The 17349-nt window shown below is 41.8% G+C and overlaps 1 protein-coding gene across 2 annotated transcripts in view; it reads left to right on the top strand.

The window, feature by feature from the left end:
* The window catches only part of MLLT10 (myeloid/lymphoid or mixed-lineage leukemia; translocated to, 10), a 146859-nt gene extending 130265 nt beyond the window's left edge, over positions 1 to 16594 (top strand). The window contains exons 14-20 of one of the 2 annotated variants that reach the window (XM_014946217.1): positions 1883 to 2037; positions 3921 to 4094; positions 4487 to 4575; positions 4701 to 5062; positions 11685 to 11787; positions 12540 to 12752; positions 14942 to 16594. In XM_014946217.1, coding sequence (XP_014801703.1) covers positions 1883 to 2037; positions 3921 to 4094; positions 4487 to 4575; positions 4701 to 5062; positions 11685 to 11787; positions 12540 to 12752; positions 14942 to 15010 — 1165 coding nt within the window. In that variant the 3' untranslated portion in view covers positions 15011 to 16594. The remainder of the gene's footprint in view (positions 1 to 1882; positions 2038 to 3920; positions 4095 to 4486; positions 4576 to 4700; positions 5063 to 11684; positions 11788 to 12539; positions 12753 to 14941) is intronic. The other variant, XM_014946224.1, reaches the window with a different exon arrangement.
* Positions 16595 to 17349: the final 755 nt, after the last annotated feature.

Below are 17349 nucleotides of genomic sequence, written 5' to 3'. Positions count from 1 at the left end.
GGAACCGTGTCACGTCTCATGGCTGAGGGGGGGGTTCAGCTGGAAGGGGATGGATCGACTAATGTTGCGACACAGGGAAATCTAGATTTTATTTTTTTTTTCCTCCTTCTGCACAGGCTTCCAGTGAAGGATTGCAGAGGTTATATAGTCATGTGTTGCTTTTTTTTTTCTGCCTTTGTGAAATTGATAGGAAACAGTCCTAAACCCAACAAGAATTTTGTTGGTGATTTATAATTCAAATGGTGCAATCTGTTAGAGAAGGGTTATGCGCCCTTCAAAAGCAGGCATCCAGAGATGCAGGAGAGTTGCTTGGGGGTTGTGTGGTGGGTTTCTGGGTTTGTTTTCTGTTTGGGGGTTGGGGCTTTTGTGTGTGTGTGTGTCTTTTTTTTCCTTTTTTCTTTTTTTTTTTTTATTAAAGTGCATTGTTTGTATGGAGTGTAGTACATCTGTTCAGAGTGTTTCCGCATAAACCTTCCTTCTTACCACTTCAGCACTTCGTGTAAACAACTAGTTTTAAGGCTGTTTTTGCCATCTCTGTGCTGAACTGTTAAATGCTCTTGAGTTGTCATCTCTTGTCAAAAACCACTACCTCGGTTACCCATTCATCAGGGCTTTTTGTTTTAACAAGTGTTTTTCTTCTTTCATCCTGTATGCAAAAGAGGAATTATTTATAAATACTTAGAGTTCTTAAGTCACCTACTTAAAACCTTTTCCCACTAAAATAGCTTTGCTCTGGTGCCTACAAAATGCTTGACAGTCATTAGGTAGCTAATGTGCTGTGACCACTGCTTATTACGCTAATCATAATTAACACACTGTTTTCCTGAGCTCTATATGTTGTCCTGTACTGGGACTATGGTGGTCTTGTTGGTAAGTTTGTACTGTACGTAGAGCAGCGTGGCTGTGGTCCTGTGATGGCACTAATAGTTACGGATAAGAATCTGAATCTGAGCTCCTTGGAGTTGATTTAAAAAAAAAAAACAAAAAAACACCAAAGCCCACAACAAAACAAACAAAAGCACCAACCAGCTTTTAGTGGGCTTTGGTGTTGGTCCTGTATGAGGAATGGGACCATGTATCTATCCCGAGCCAGAAATACTCTGAGAATCTGGTTCTGCTCACACATTAAATTTTGCCTCATCCAGTGCAAAAGAAGCCTTCTCACAGGACCTGAGGAGTACCCAGCTTTCTTAGTTCCTGTGTGCTGAATATTTAATTTTCTCCTGAATGAGGAAAGGCATGTGGCAAAGGGATTTTTCTTTGAACTATGCGTGATCATAAGTAAAAAAGGAAGTATATTAAGTGTGTATGGGACAGGCAGAGCATAACTTCAGCTTCTTGTGAAATATTTTCATGTAGTCACTCAAAAATTTAGTTTTACATGATTCTTCTTAGAACAAGTTAGGCAGTGAAATTATATATGTGCTTTTCTATGTGGAAGTACTACTACTGTGTTGATTTTAATGAATTGTTTTTATTTTCCCAGTTTTCTCTGGGAAAGGCTTGAAGATTATTTTTTTTCTTCAAAGACAGGTGCTCTATTTATCCATATATAATTGTTTCCTGCTGTAGAATACGTGTTGTATAATTTAATACAAGGCTGTTTGTCAGTTGGGTATTACGATAGTCTGTACGCAAGAAGAGGTTATGTGCTTTTGCAGTATAAATTCTCACACTGTGAAATATTACAACTTTGTTTTATTAAAGCCTTGGCAGTGAGAACCAGGGCTTCTCGGTGGTTTTGATGAATTAACTTAGTCTTGAAAGTGTAAGATATGTAGGTGATAAGGGCTGATGTAAGGTAAGAAACTGCAACAGCCTTTTACTAATACATCTCCTTCCATCCTTTTCTTTAAACAATAAATTGCAATATTTTCAACAGATCCCCTGTAAGCAGCTTGCAGATTCGCTATGATCAATCAGGGAACAGTTGTGGAGAAAATTTGCCTCCAGTAGCAGCCAGCATAGAACAGCTTCTGGAGAGGCAATGGAGTGAAGGACAACAGTTTTTATTAGAGCAAGGCACCCCCAGTGACAGTAAGTACTCACATTGTGCTTGTTACTGCTTTTGTTAACTGTTATTCAGAACTGCCACTCAGTGCTTGTCCAAGAATTTTTAAAAAACTTATATTCTGCTGTGAATAGAAATATAACTGGGGTGTATAACTGTAACATAGTTCTTGATGCAGCCCATTACTTCAGTAGATTACAAAAGAGTTTCTATAATTATCTACATTTTTATGGATGGGGAAATCGTGTCATGGAAGAAGTGACTTGTAGATCCAGCTGGTCGGTTGCAGAGTTTGGAGATGAATTCTGGACTCTCAGATCCACTACTGCACATACTGTAGCGTGGTTCCCCAGTTTACTTCATATAGTGTGATATAAACTGCTATAATAATTTTTTATTGTTATATTTCTCATTTTTAAAAATCTAAACTGCCTACTTCTGTTGCTATTCTAAAAAAAAACATTTACAAATGTTAGGCAGGTGTCCTACTGGGCTTTCCTATCTTTATTATGCTGTGCATTTGTGAAAATCTCAAAGCAAGAAAATAGTTATTTTCTCAAGTTACGTTTTAGAGTGGAATAGTCCGAGAATGAATACGTTAAAAGCGTAAGTGATGAGTAGATAAGTTGGGTCTCCATATTCAACAATATATCAGTATCAAAGACAATGATCGAATGCATTTAAAATATTTTTTTAAATACTAGATTGGGGTTTGTTTTATATTTTATTGAACATATTCATCTTGTGGGTAGTGTAAAGTGGTATCTAGTTGGTATTTTTATGAATGGTATCCTGACAAAAATGCTAATTGTGAGGAAATTCATGCAGGGATAATCCTTTAAACATGATAGCTGGAGGACAGGTTTAGCTAAGTCTTATTGCATCTCATTTGGGCTCACTGAGGGTTCCTTTGTATGTTCTTGAAGAGGAGGGATAAAAGCTAAATCCTTGGGAAATGACCAGATGTGCCTATACCAGTAGACTTATGTCTGTAGTAGGCCCAGAGGTCATGTTAAACAAATACAATTTGGAATTAAAAAAAAAAAAAAAAAAAGTCTATCCCTGTGGCTTTACAGTCACACTCTAGTCCTAGTTGGGAAATCCAAGTTCTGAAACCGAACTGGAGTTTGAGAAAACAGTGCTTGGTTAAAAATCAGGTTAGTACAGAAGATGATGCCCTTTTTCTGCAAAAAAAAGGGGTGGTAAGTGCAGTGCTCACACAGTGCTCCCTGCTGGGGGATCTGCAGATCGCTGCTCGCAGCAAGGGAGAGCTCCTGCTCCCAAAAAGGTGTCCTGATAACTTCACGTTGGATGACTTTTTTTTTTTTTTTTTTAATTGTTTCTGTAAGTTTGTGACTCGCTGTACAGGGCATTAAAGCGGAAAAACTTCCCTTTCACAAACTTGCTTGGTTTTAGTAAATGTTGTTGGTTGGCTGTATTGTTAGTTGAATGCGTATTCGCCAAGCTTTTTCTGTTTTGATAATGTTTAAAATTGTCAGCTGAAATAGGTTTTTCCAAACTATGCAATTAACCTGTGCTACCAAAATGATGCTATTTTTATATTCTGATTTGGGGATGAGTCATCATGTACTGCTGTTTGCTTAAAATGAATGTCAGCCCTAATAATGTGACTTTATCTGTATATAAGCCAGAGTGTAGATATATTGCAAAATTACTATCACAGGCTGCTTGCTTTTTCCTGCACTTTAAATTACACAAAATTGATCCTGAACCTTTAGACTTAAAGTAAAATTTCTCTAATATCTCTCTCAGTAATAATTTTATTTATATGTTCACATATGACTTAATGCTAGTCTTAAACTGTAAGAATGCAGAAATTAAAAAAAATAAGATGTTATTCATTCTTTGAATGGGGTTGTGAAAGATAACATATGCATTTTTACCTTAGTTTTAGGAATGCTTAAATCATTACACCAACTTCAGGTTGAAAACAGGCGGTTAGAAGAGCAGATAAAGAATCTGACCGCTAAGAAGGAGCGGCTGCAGCTCCTCAACGCGCAGCTTTCGGTGCCCTTTCCAACAATAACTTCAAACCCCAGCCCTTCTCATCAAGTGCAAGCAGGTAAGTAGAGTATTAAAGTGTCAAAGTAATTTGAACATCTATTTATATGAAATATCTATTTAATCCACATATGCCATTGATGGGAGATGCATATATGTACAGGATGAATATGGACTAGGTATTTCTTGGTGTGTTAAAATGTTTAAAAGTCAATTGGAAGGTTTATATGAAACATTACTACTTTTTTCAGTGCAGTTTCTTTTTTACTTCAGGCTGGAGCACATCTGTTTGAATCTATTGATTCATCAGTTATTTAGTTAATATTTTACTATTAAGGTTGACTTTGCATTTTCTGTGTTTACCTTTGATGTTATTTTGAAATAAGTATCCTGAATATTTTTACACGTTACAGATATTTAATCAGTGTGTGTTTTTTGGATTAATTATTTCAGCACCTAGCTCTGATTCCTTGAACAGCAGTAAAAGCCCTCATCTGGGAAACAGTTTTTTACCGGACAATTCTCTTCCTGTATTAAATCAGGTAATTTTTATTTATTTCTTCTAAACTTAAACTTGTTACAAGTTAACTCACCATAGTCCTTGCATTGTGCCGTTAGGTGAAATTTTATGCAGCTGAGGGGGTTTTGTTGTTTGTTTTTACACCAGGAGATAACCTCCAGCGGACAAAGCACCAGCAGTTCATCAGCTCTTTCCACTCCACCACCTGCTGGGCAGAGTCCAGCTCAGCAAGGCTCGGGAGTCACGGGAGTTCAACAGGTCAATGGTGTGACAGTGGGGGCACTAGCTAGTGGTATGCAGACTGTAACCTCCACCATTCCTGCAGTGCCTGGTGTGGGTGGAATAATTGGAGCGCTGCCAGCCAGCCAGCTGGCAATCAATGGAATTGTAGGGGCTTTAAATGGGGTAATTCAGACCCCAGCAACAATATCACAGAACCCTTCTCCTCTCACTCACGCAACCGTGCCACCCAACGCAACGCACCCTCTGCCAACCACCTTAAATAACAGGTAAGGATTTGCTGACTTTATGGTTTTCCTGATAGTGCCTGCTGTTCTTCAGTTTAGCTGTATTTTTTTAAACTGTTTTGGTCAAAAGGTAATGTTTCTTCTGAAGCCTTTAATTGTCAAACGAGGTTCTGCTGCTGATCTGCAAATGAAAGTAAGAAAGCATTTAATGGAAGCACGAATAGTCGAGTTAAAGAAAAGATGTTTTCTGTTTAGCTTTTGGGAATCCTAGTGTCCATTTATTCTTGTTTTTTAATCAAGTCACATTCCCAAACAAATGTAATCATGTAAATGTGCTCCAGCTCTTTTCCTAGTTTGGAAAACAATATTCTTTGTCCTGCCAATTTTCCTTGCGGGTTTAAAGGAGCCCTGGAAAAGCTCCATTTGCTGCAGTGGGAAGGAGGGAGAGGGGGGAAGGAGAACAGTATACAGGGGTGTAATTAAAGATGTAAAAGGCATAACTAACCAGAGCAGTAATATCGCTGCACTGTTTTCGGTTCTGTGTCTGACTCCAAAGACAACAAAATGAGTTTTTCAAGTGGTGTTCCTAAGGATTTTTAAATGCACAAAGTGATCCCTGCTTCAGGATTCAGTAACAGCCCTTCCCCACACGCAGGTATCCTCCTCAGTAGCGTGAAGTGCTGCTGCCTGGGCTGTGAGGCAAATGGGTAACAAAAGGAGACAGCTGCTTTCCGGGAAGGGGAACGGCTGCTCGGTCTGGAAGTATTTTGGGATAGAGCAGAGCCTGGGCTAACTCATTCTCCCCACTGCCCTTCCCCCACCCCTCGGATACTCCTTTGCTCGGGAAGGAAAACTGGGGTTCTACGTAGAAAGAAATGCCTGCAAATAGGCAGTGGATTACTTGTCTTTAGGTGGAGTTTGTTTTTGGAGATTGTGGTGGATTGCCCACCAAAAAAGGTCGATGTGATTGGAATGATGGAAGGGATCCCTAGATTTGTAGCTGCTTTTCCCAGTTGCTTTCCTCCCTGCTTGTTTGGCAGCTCCTGGATATCGGCGTGCCGTGTCGCTGTGTGCTGTTGCTTCCAGAGGCTCATAAAACCCCGCACTTTCAAGTGTGTCCTGTTGTTTTGACGTGCTATTATATTTTTACTAAGGAGGTTATATTTTTTGTGGTTTATACCATAGATGAACAAAACATTTCATAGCTTAAACAAAAGACATTTTGTTAATGAAAAGTTATCTTCTTTCTTGAGTATCAGAGCTCTGCTGAAAACACAAACATTTTGCGTTACTCTCCCCAAAAGTGTGAGGAGTGAGAAATACTGGACACAATCAGTAATATTAACCAGTTGTGTGATGCTTGCCACTTCCAAGTAATGTCAAAACATACCGGGCATGCTGCTGTTTTCTCATAGGATTTTGTTAATGCACAGATTATTTATTTCTGACTCTTTATATTGCCCAAGTCCTTTTGTCTCTTTTTTTTTTTTTTTTTAATACCCATCCTAACTGCTGTAACTCCGGGGTGTGTAGCCTGGCAGTCAGACTCCTCCGGCTCCCACAGCATGCTCCAGCTACTGGCCTGTTCATAAGCTGTCACACCAACTTTTAGCAGAGTCTGGAATACTCTAATATTTCCCTATTTTCTTCTACAAAAAGCTTATGATGTACAACTCTGACGGCTTTTCCGTTTCTGTATTTCTTTTCTTGCATGATCTCTTTCTACACTGCACCCTCAATAATTCTGATTTTATGTTTGTATTACATTTATAAGTGCACTTTTTACACAATTTTCTGCTCTACTGAGCTCATCTAGATTATTTTCTTGGCCCCCTTCCTTTTGAGGTGTTTCAAAATATCTCCCATTTTCTGTGAGTTTTCAGTATTTCTAGTTGTATATTTAGAGGAAGAAAGTTCAGGCCTAACAAACACTAATGCTAATTAGTGCTGATATGATTTTAGTAATGACACATAGGTCCTCATTCCTGTTTCTTCCATTACAAATGTTTCAGTGAAAAATCTGAAAAAAACCTTTTTGTTACTGGAATTAAGTTGTGAAGAGGCTCTGGGATGACTTTGAATGAATTAAAAAAAAGAGGAAAAGAGTATTTTTATGTTTTCCACTAGTTGAAATTATTGGTTCTGAAACTGTATGGGACACCTTTTGTTCCTGCTGTTTCAGTGGCAACTAGTTGACTATTTCTTTAATGTTAAATTCCTCTGGGTATCACTACTCTTTGAGCTGTTAACTGGGAGGGTTAAATGGTAACCAGCACAGGGAGGGGTGGAGGTTTGCTGCCCTGCTACTGCCAGCTTCCCTGGCTGCATCCACGGTGGGGATCACCTTTGGAGGTGGTTTAAATCAGCGCTGGCAAGATGCTGGGAAGCCACAGGAGAGCTCAGCCCCACTTGGGAACTTCTGTGTGGTGTTCTGTAATCAAATGACTTCCCAGGTGCTCCTAGAAGCTGCTACTTAGAGCAACTTCCCAAGCTTCAGAATCTGTTCACACAGTTTCATTTAAAAATATCTAGATTATTCGCCATTACGTGAAGACTTCTTTATGCATATTGTCCTTATTCATGTGAGGTCTTTAACTGTGGGACGTAGGGAGGTGAGAAAACACCCATTTGCACAGTGCTGTTTGAGAGAGTTTCAAATTGTAGATAAAAGAGCCTGTATTCATTCGGCAGAGAAAAATACTTGCTCCTTTTCTGGGAAAAAGATGGCTTAATACAGATTGTGAGCAACGGGGAGATTAAGTCGTTTAAGGGAAAAGATAGGATTGTTTCTTTACATTCTCACAAGCAGGGAAGGCTGTAGGATGGGGAGTTTCAGACTGATCGTATACCTTTTAATGAGAACCTAAAAAGGATTAAATTTGCATTCCAAGCCGATGTGTTTTAGAGAAATCTCTGTGGTGAAATCCCCTGAACTGCCTCTTCCGGGAAGCTCGGGAGCTGCAGCGGTTTGTCTTCTGTGGTGAGATTTTGTTTCTGGACACTTAGATCTCGGCTGCTGGCTGAGGGTATTCTCTTTCAAGAGAGGAAGGCAGAGCAGATAAAGAGAAGGGAGAACAACAGCAGGAAAAAAAGAAGTGCAAAGGTAAAATATGATACAGGAAAAAAGAAAGAAAAGGATAAAAGAAAGGAAAAAAAGTGGAGAAGATTCATTCCAATATAGAAGAACACAGAAAAAGTGAGATAAAAAGAGAAAAAGGAAAGAGAAGGAAATGATGGTAATAGTAGTCAAACTGAAGGTACTTGGTTTCTGTAGTTGTTACAAATATTTTTGATAGAATTGAATTTAAAGCTGAAGGAATTTTGATTTCTCAATGATTGTTGTTTGAAAGTTAAACCTGTGCACAGTTCTAGCTTATGTTAGGCCTGAGTTTTGCTGTTGAGGCTCAGGAGGAAAGTCTATTAAGTTTCCTTGGAGTGTCATCTCTGATTTCCTCAATAATCAAACAAGCATTGCTAGCAGTTATTGGGGAATAAATAGAAGGGTGTTACCCGTGTTGTGGTCTATCACATTAAATCCCTGGTGCCTGTGCATCTGGAATATTATGTGCAGTTCTGATTATACAGTTTCAGCAAAGTATATAATACAAGGGAAAAAAGAGTACAAGCAGCATAATCAGAGGCCAAGTGGCTTGCACGGGACAATGTCAGTAGAATTAACTTAAAAAGACCATTGACAAGAGATTTGAAAACCAGGAGAGCGGTAGAAGTGATAGTAACAAATATTGTGAAGTTGATGGGACATCATAGAATCATTTAGGCTGGAAAAGACCTTTAAGACCATTGAATTGAACAGTAAACCCAGCACTGCCAAGTTCACCACTAAACCACATCCCTACTACATCCTGCATGTCTTTTAAATACCTCCAGGGACGGTGGCCCCCCTGGGCAGCCTGTTCCAATGCTTGATAACCCATTCAGGGTGGAAATTTTTCCTAATATCCAATCTAACCCTCCCCTGGTGCAATTTGAGGCTGTTTTCCTCTTGTCCTATTTCTTGTTCCTTGGGAGAAGAGACCGACTCACACCTCGCTACACCCTCCTTTCAGGGAATTGTAGAAAGCTGTAAGGTCTCCTCTCAGCTTCCTTTTCTCCAGACTGAATAACCCCAGTTCCCTCAGCTGCTCCTCTGAAGACTCTAGACCCTTCACCAGCTTCATGGATGTTCTTTGGACACGCTCCAGCACCTCAATGTCTTTCTTGTAGGGAGGGGCCCAAAACTGAATGCAGTATTTGAGATGCAACCTGACCAGCACTGAGTACGGGGGGGACAATCACTTCCCCAGTTCTGCTGGCCACACTACTTCTGGTAGAAGCTGTTGGCCTTCCTGGCCACCTGGGCACACTGCTGGCTCACAGTCAGCGAGCTGTTGCCAAATACCCCGGCTCCTTTTCCACCAGGCAGCTCTCCAGCCACTCTTCCCCAAGCTTGTAATGCTGCACAGGTCGTTGTGACCCAAATGCAGGGCTTGGCCTTGTTGAAACCTGAACCATTGGCCTTGGCCCGTTGATCCAGGCTGTCCAGATCCCTCTGTAGAGCCTCCTGACCCTCAAGCAGGTTGACACTCCCACCCTACCTGGTGTCATCTGCAAACTTACTGAGGGTATCCCCTCATCCAAGTCATTGGTAAAGTTATTAAAAAGAACTGTCCCCAATACTGAGCCCTGGGGGACACCACTTGTGACTGGCCACCAACTCTGAATTTAACTCCATTCACCCCCATTCTTTGGGCCCAGCCCTCCAGCCAGTTTTTTACCCAGCAAAATATATGCCTGTCCAAGCCATGAAGAGCCAGTTTCTCCAGGAGAATGCTGTGGGAAACGGTGTGGAAGGCTTTACTAAAGTCCACCTAGACAATCCACAGCCTCATCCACTAAGCAGGTCACCTTGTCATAGGAGGAGATCAGGTCAGTCAAGTAGGATCTGCCGTTCATGAACCCATGGTGACTGGGCCTGATCAGCTGGTTTTCCTGCATGTGCCACGTGATGGCACTCAAGATGATCTGCTCCATAACCTTCCCCAGCAGCAAGGTCAGACTGACAGGCCTGTAGCTCCCTGGGTGTTCCTGCCAGCCCTTCTTGTAGATGGGTGTCCACTCAACTGGGACCTCCCCTGTTTGCCAGGACTGCTGACAAACGATGGAAAGTGGCTTGATGAGCACTTTTGCCAGCTCCCTCCGTGCCCTTAGGTGGATCCCATCCAGCCCCACAGATGTCCCTTAGACGTGGACTTCCCGTGCCCCATAGGAAACAGTAAGTTCGGCCCCACACATTTCCCCCAGCACTGAGACCATCCAATGGAACAAAGCCCGTGTGTTGCTTGCCCTGTCCCAGCAGTAGAGCACGGTGGGTATTTTCATACTGGTTAGTGAATACAAAGGAAATGTCAAAGTGATCACAGAGCTGGGCTACAGCACGATACCTACTGTAGAAAGGCAAGATAAACATTACCTCCTGAAAAGCTAAATGCTTGCAGCCTAACTCTGCAGGTTTGTGGCTGATTTAATTTAATTCCTCACTACCAATCACAACTAGTAATCCTGTTGGTCATCCCCTGCACACCTTCTTGCTGATACTAGTGCTTGTGTGTTCACACAATAACCCCACCTACACGAACAGAGTCAGTGTGTCCTCTGTTGGCTTTGGTTTGAGCTCAGTTCCCACAAGATGCAGCTCATTGAGCAAGACGCCAGTGCAAGGGGAGGGGACAGGAACGTACAGCTGAAAGGGAAACACCTAACCTTTCAGGAGCAGGATAAACCTATCGTGAAACTACACCTTAATAATTCAATGGATGATTTAAACTAGTAAAAGCTAACAGTGGTCCTGAAAGAGTAAATCCAGCTGTCCTCCTGGTCTGCAGTTCCAAACCCCCACTTGCTCCTGCTGTTGGTCTCGCTGGCATAGCTGGAGAAATCCTTTATTTCCAGATGAGTTGTCAGCTGGATCAGTTCCCTGCCCGATTTCCTAAATAGCTGCAGAAAATTTGACATAGGTATGGAAACAAGGACTGGGAGCTAAGTATTAGGCACGGGCAGGGGCAGGTGCTTCGCTCCCCGGCAGCATCCGAGGGGCCATCTCCAGGCTGGACGGGTTTGCTGCGCAGAGGCAACAGCAGTAATTTGAACATAGCAAAAGATGAGAGTTAGAAGGAACCCACAACAAAATAAATGCTAGTTCTCTAAGTATTAAATGTTTGCAAGAGCTGTCTTATAAAATCTGGCCTTTCTGTGTAAAGTTGTTGAAAAAAATGTAGAAATGGTAATTATTATCCGAGTTTAAAATAATGTGTGCGTAGTAGACTTATGTTATGGGCAAGATGTTGCTGTTGCTCAGGATGGTTGAAAAAAATGTAGAAATGGTAATTATTACCCGAGTTTAAAATAATGTGCGTAGTAGACTTATGTTACGGGCAAGATGTTGCTGTTGCTCAGGGTAAGACTGGGGGTGAGGGTGGTAATGTCAAGGTACCTATCAAAAAAATGCAACTGGACAGACAGACAATTTAATATTTGACAGTATGCAATCAAAATGCTAAATGGGAACTGTCTATTTAGCATCTTTTATTTATTTCAATGGAAAGCTGAAGTAGAAAGTTCCCATACTTTCATATAAACTGTGGTATTACCCTGTCAAACCCCACAGTGCCTCCGGACTGGGATTACTTCCTGACCAACAGAGACAACTTCTACTCCATCAGCAGCACCAGCAATTCCAGCAATTACTAAGTACCCAGCAACTCACATCAGTAAGTTTTCCAGTTAATTGTGATCTCCTCCTCTATTGTATTCTAAGGCATGGATAAGCTCCTCAGCCTAATGTAAATACCAGGAAAGCGTTTAACTTGATATTATAGGTTTTGATAAGCTTTTAGTTTCTCAGTTGCTTCAACCTTTTGGGATGATAATCATGCTAAATTGCAAGGTATTATTGGGCTGTGTGTATGACTAGAAGAATTGTTCCCCAGTGCCTTCAGTCCCACTTAGTCCCATGTGGACGTGGTGGCTTGTGGGCAGCAGGGTTTGGGCCATGTATGGATTCTAACACTATCCCAAGCTATTCTCTGATCCCACTAGGACTCTACCAAAAGATTTTTGGGGATCATCTCGTGACTTGTCCTTGTTCTGCCTTGCACTATTCATGTATGCCATTGGGTAACTGGCTTAACTATTTATATTGTAATAATGTAGTTTTAGTACTTTGACAAACGTGGTTGGATACTCTTCTCAGGTCTGTTTTTTCTGATAGAGGCCTGATGAAGCCAGCAGGCTTTGCTGAACTTCTGCTGAGCTGCTGATTTCAGGAAATTTTAGAGGCACTTGATTCCATTTCCCACAGTCTTGTGGAACTTCATTAGTGTAACCTAAATTAGCTGGTATTAGTTAAGGGTTGCACTGACTGAAGCTTTGGATAAGCAAGAACCCAGGGAGGAGCCTATTTTCAGTAACTTAGTTCTTGATGATTTTTTTTTGTCTCCTCCCTCTCCTTGTATTACTCAAGGAACAACACCAGGCCCTTTTGTATCAATTAGTACAGCAACAGCATCACCACCACCAACACCACCAGTCTGAAGTACAGCAGTTACAGATTACTGGAGGAGCACAGATACCCATAAACAACTTACTTTCAGGCACGCAGGCCTCACCACTTAACGCAGCTACGACCAACCCATTCCTTACAATTCATGGGGATAACGCAGCTCAGAAGGTGACAGTAAGTATCCTTCTCACCTCGTTTTCCATGTAGTACCTCCATGAGGTAATTAAACGATAAAAAGCAAGTTATGTGCATGTATTCACAACTCAAGGATGGTCGAGTTTTTTCTTTATTTTCTTATGTGCATGTATTCACAACTCAAGGATGGTTGAGTTTTTCTTTATTTTCTTGAGCCTTGGGCTGCATTTAGTGAGGTTCAGATCTCACGAGAACTTGCAGCCACTTACACCTAACCTGTCTGCTGCACACTCCTGCTTCCCTGGGTCAGGACCAGTCCGGTCCCCCTCGCCTTCCTCTTGTAATTACAACTGCAACCCTAGTCCTCCTCACCCCACCTTCTTCCCCAGCTTTGTCCCCGCTATTTTGTAGATCATTCCTTTTATGGTCTTACTTGAAGAGTTTGTCCTGGTCGGGCCTCAGGCCCTGTGAAGCTGCAGAGATTAGTGGATGATTTGAGAGATGAGGAGCCCATTGCTGTGAAGGTGAAATATGCACCAGGAGAATGGGCCATCTGTGTCTTGGTTCTGGTGTGGGAGGATGAGGCTGTGCTCTGGGAGGCTGATAGAGTAATAAAACCTTCCCATGACAGATAAGGAAACACACATTTTTCTGGCAAAGCTGTTCCATTGTCTTCAGCATTTGCCTGTAAACTCCATCCCCAGACAGGAATTCTTTCTTCAGGGGGTCAGAGAATAGACTTCATTCTCTAAAGGTGGTACAATTAAGATAACAGGATGAAGGGAAGGAGCATTTGCAACTTGTAAAAACAAAGGATGAGTAGGGCAGGAAGACAAAGTTCCAGTATTCCTTGGAGAAGACCTCAAGTGGCAGTGCAAAAAGGGAAGCTTGCTTGCAGTAGCAGGTGGGAAGAGTTTAGGGCTAGATATTGGTCCCCTCCCCGCACCCACCCCAAAGCCTCCAGCTACTCGAGGGGTGGTGGAGAAGGGCTGGGCTTTTGTGGTGCTTCCCGAACATAAGGTGAGACACAAAACATAAATGATGAATTTTCAAGACAGTTTTCCTGGAAACAGCTCCCTTCCACTCAGAAACATGAGTGTCTACCTTTATTAAGCCTTGCACGTGGTGGTTGTCACGTTCCAGTTTGGTGGGTTGCTGTGATGCTGTGGCCATACTCCAGTGAGGTCACCTTCTTTCCCAGTCACTGCTGGCCAGAGCAGAAGCACCCCCCTGCCACGGGGGTTTGCCCCACGACTCGCCTTCACTTAGAAACGTTCTCAATTTGTTCTAGTGTGTTTTATAATGTATCCCCCCTCATCTTCTAAAAATGACCAGTGAATGGAATTGAGATCCTATATTTGTTTTGCGTCAGAACAAACTAATCCGTGTGTGACCTTATTTGCAGTTTTTGCAAGGGCTGGTACTAGGTTTGGACAGTGTGACCGGGCAGAACTAGTGTATTTTACAAATATGCAGCTACAATTTTAGTTTTGTTCTTATAACAGTAAGCTGTAAACAGTTCCAGGAAATTTCAGAACATCTTTCGAGTAAAACCCTTTGAAATGAATTTCTGTTGAAATTGAGGCAGATAACACCGGATTGTTGAACTATTTTAATCCAAGAAGGATTTTTAACAAATTCTCTATTTGCTAAAAGTTTCAGTATTTTGATCTCAATTTGAGTTGGAGCAGGTTTTCAAGCATTTCTGAATGTTCAGTGAATGAGATGAGGTTTTTTTGCTCAGCCCTGTTCAATACTTGGAGGAAATGTCTTTGTAGCAATTTATGAGAGAAAGATAATCCTGACAGGGGCAAAATGGAAATTCTATTTCTATTCAGAGGGAGAAGTGTAGATTTCAGCCCTCGCCAGTGGGTAAAAGGCAGCAGAGGTCACCTGGTGTTTGTCTTGACCATCGCATGGTTCTAAGGAGAAACCAACTGCCGGAAAATGGCAAGTCTTGTTGAAAGAATGAAATTGTTGAAAGTTGAATGAAAGTAGAAGCAAAATCGGTGTGTTCTGATGGCTCTGTGATGCCCTCTGGATGAAGTGCTTCAATGGGGGACTGCTCCTTGAATTGTTCCTTCCTTTCCCACTTCTTATTCTACAATACATGATTTTTCTTTCCAACGCAAAAGTGACCATTTAGCTAACTCCAGTGAACGTACTGCTTTGTCATTTGTATGAATTTAACTTTATTTAACTGTATTTTATAATCTGATTTTTAGAAGTATTTTCTTTTACACAGAGGCTCAATGATAAAACTGGACCAGTTGCGTCAGAGAAGAGTTGACGTTTGACTGAGGCCTGAGAACTGCACGTCCTGCTGTTATAGCACTTCGTCTGGCTGCAAACTGCAGGTTGCCTTTCTGCAGGTGGAAGAAATGCAACAAGGAACTCTTACTGCACAGCAAAAGGTTAATAATTCTCATAAGGCTATTTTTGGTAGGCTTTCATTTGCTTTCTTGTTGCACTAAAACGGATGTACTTTTTAACGTTTCAGACTGTGAAGTAGATAAAACTCTGCAAACCACAGTTATTTTGTCAATATGATGGTACTAAGTAGAAATTCAACCATAGAGAGACGTACACGCGACTCTCCGGCCCTACTCTTCCAGAGGCAGAGGCTGAACGGCGTCGCTTTGGTTTCAGAGCAGTAGTTTTCCAACAGCCCGAGCCCAGCCAGGCTGCCCTCCTGCTGCAGTGCCCGTAGGTCCTTCTGGCCTCAGCTTGGAACAGCAGCCTGGACTCGCTCTTTGCCCTTTCTTTTTTACACCCTTGTTTTTAAACCTGACTCATAAGGGAATCCACTTCTGACCTTTTTATTCCTTTGAATTCCTGTTGTTTATATAGTGGGAGTTTTTCCTGAGTAAGAATTACAGTATGGAATCCAAAGTTTATTGATTTTTGGTGTAGGTTTTAGAGTTCTGAGGTTTTTAAAGGAACCGGTTTGGTTCCGGTGACAAAGTTTTCTTACCAGATGAGAAGGCCACACTGGAAGAAGTTTGTGTCGTGTTTGGCCTAACCCAAGTGCCTGTTGCTACCTCCCTTTTGTTGGAATGGCTGCCACCAGCTGACCATGCACTAGAGGTGTCCTCCTTAGCAGCGGGAATATTCGGTGTTGCACCAGCAGCCTTCTTGTTCTGCCTTTCCTCGAGGTGTTTATGCCACTGTAGATAGCTCAGGCAGATTGTTACCTGGGTCACTTTTCACTAATAAATGTCCAAAAAAAAAAAAAAAAAAAAAGAAAAGGTGAGATGATAAGTATTTCCCACTAAAATTTGCCAGTGGTTGAAACGGGTCACCTTGTGTCACCAACACTTCCCACAGCAGCTGATGTCACGCGTGAGTCTATGCAGTGCGGTGAGGGACAGTTAGAAACGGGGGCAATGACCACTAATCAACAGTCAGGTGGGAGTTATTAGAGGAAAAGACCCAGCTGTAATTAGACCTCCACTGTGTACTTATTTGGAAGAACATGTTAATTCTGCAATATGTTTCTTAGTTAAACATTGCACAGTTCTTACCTCATTTCTGTAAATAAGGTTTTGTGAATCTGTTTTGTATTGTGAAGAATTCATAAGAAAACATTGATATTTTGATTTGTAATATTTCTAATTAGTAGATTTAATTGAAAAAGTAAAAATAATTTATTTTTATATGTTCTGGGGAATTTTTTAAAAATGTCACAAATCACTTTTGTAGATATTTTACAAAAGTCAGCCAGTGGTTTATTTTGCTTACTCAACCCACTGGTGGATATTCTGTAACAATTTGTACAAAAGGTAAGATGGAAATGTGCTGTTATTTTGACTAGATGTAAAATTCCAAGTGTATGAAAAGATATGTACAAAGCTTTTGTTAATAAACTTTAATAATGTTTATAGCTGTGTGCTGCTTGGGTGAATGGGACTCTCCTGGAAGAACTGGGTATTTTTATTAACATCACGTGGCAGGAATGACATCAGTTGCATGTGGCCACTATAATTTATAACAAGGAGGTTTTAAAAATGTTTCTTATGTAAGTTTTTGCTTTCAAGAGACACCGATGCAGCTGCAGAACTGCCCAGGCCTGTTGTTCCTTACTGGCTGTAAGTGTCCAGTTGCAGCCACGTGCCACGGTGTGATGTCTGAGTGTTGTGTCACCCCTCAGAGAAAAGGCACTGCAGCCACAGGAGGAGGAGGAAGAGGAGGAGGAGGAGGGAGCTGTTGCTCCAATGGCCCCAGTTCCTTTTGAAGTAATGGGGTGAGAGCTCTCTGGAGATGGGGCGAGTTCTTTACACAATCTTTGTTAAGGCGGTTGAGGCCTTTGGTTGCTGCTGTAATTTTTGTATTTAATGTAAAACCAGCTCAATGTTTTTTTTCCCAGGAATTTTGCTTATTGGCTGTGGTAAACACACAGCAGAACTCCTGGTCTGTCACTTCCCAGCAGCAGGGAGGAACTTGGCCCTTCCCCTGCTGTCACTTGAAGATTAAGAAGCCAGGTTTTGGCAGCCGGGGGAGGAGCTGGGGCTCCCTGGTGACGTGTAGCCCCTCGCTGCTCCAGTGCAGCCCCCGGTGAGCCTGGGTTTGGGGACAAGCAGCAGGAAGATGGTGTTGGCACAGGCCTCTGCCATTGGGATCTGTCTGCTCAAGTCCT

This window comes from Calidris pugnax, unplaced genomic scaffold (genome assembly GCF_001431845.1).
Source record: "Calidris pugnax isolate Ruff unplaced genomic scaffold, ASM143184v1 scaffold19, whole genome shotgun sequence".
Taxonomy (NCBI): Eukaryota; Metazoa; Chordata; class Aves; order Charadriiformes; family Scolopacidae; genus Calidris; species Calidris pugnax.
This window is presented reverse-complemented; position numbering and strand designations above follow the sequence as displayed.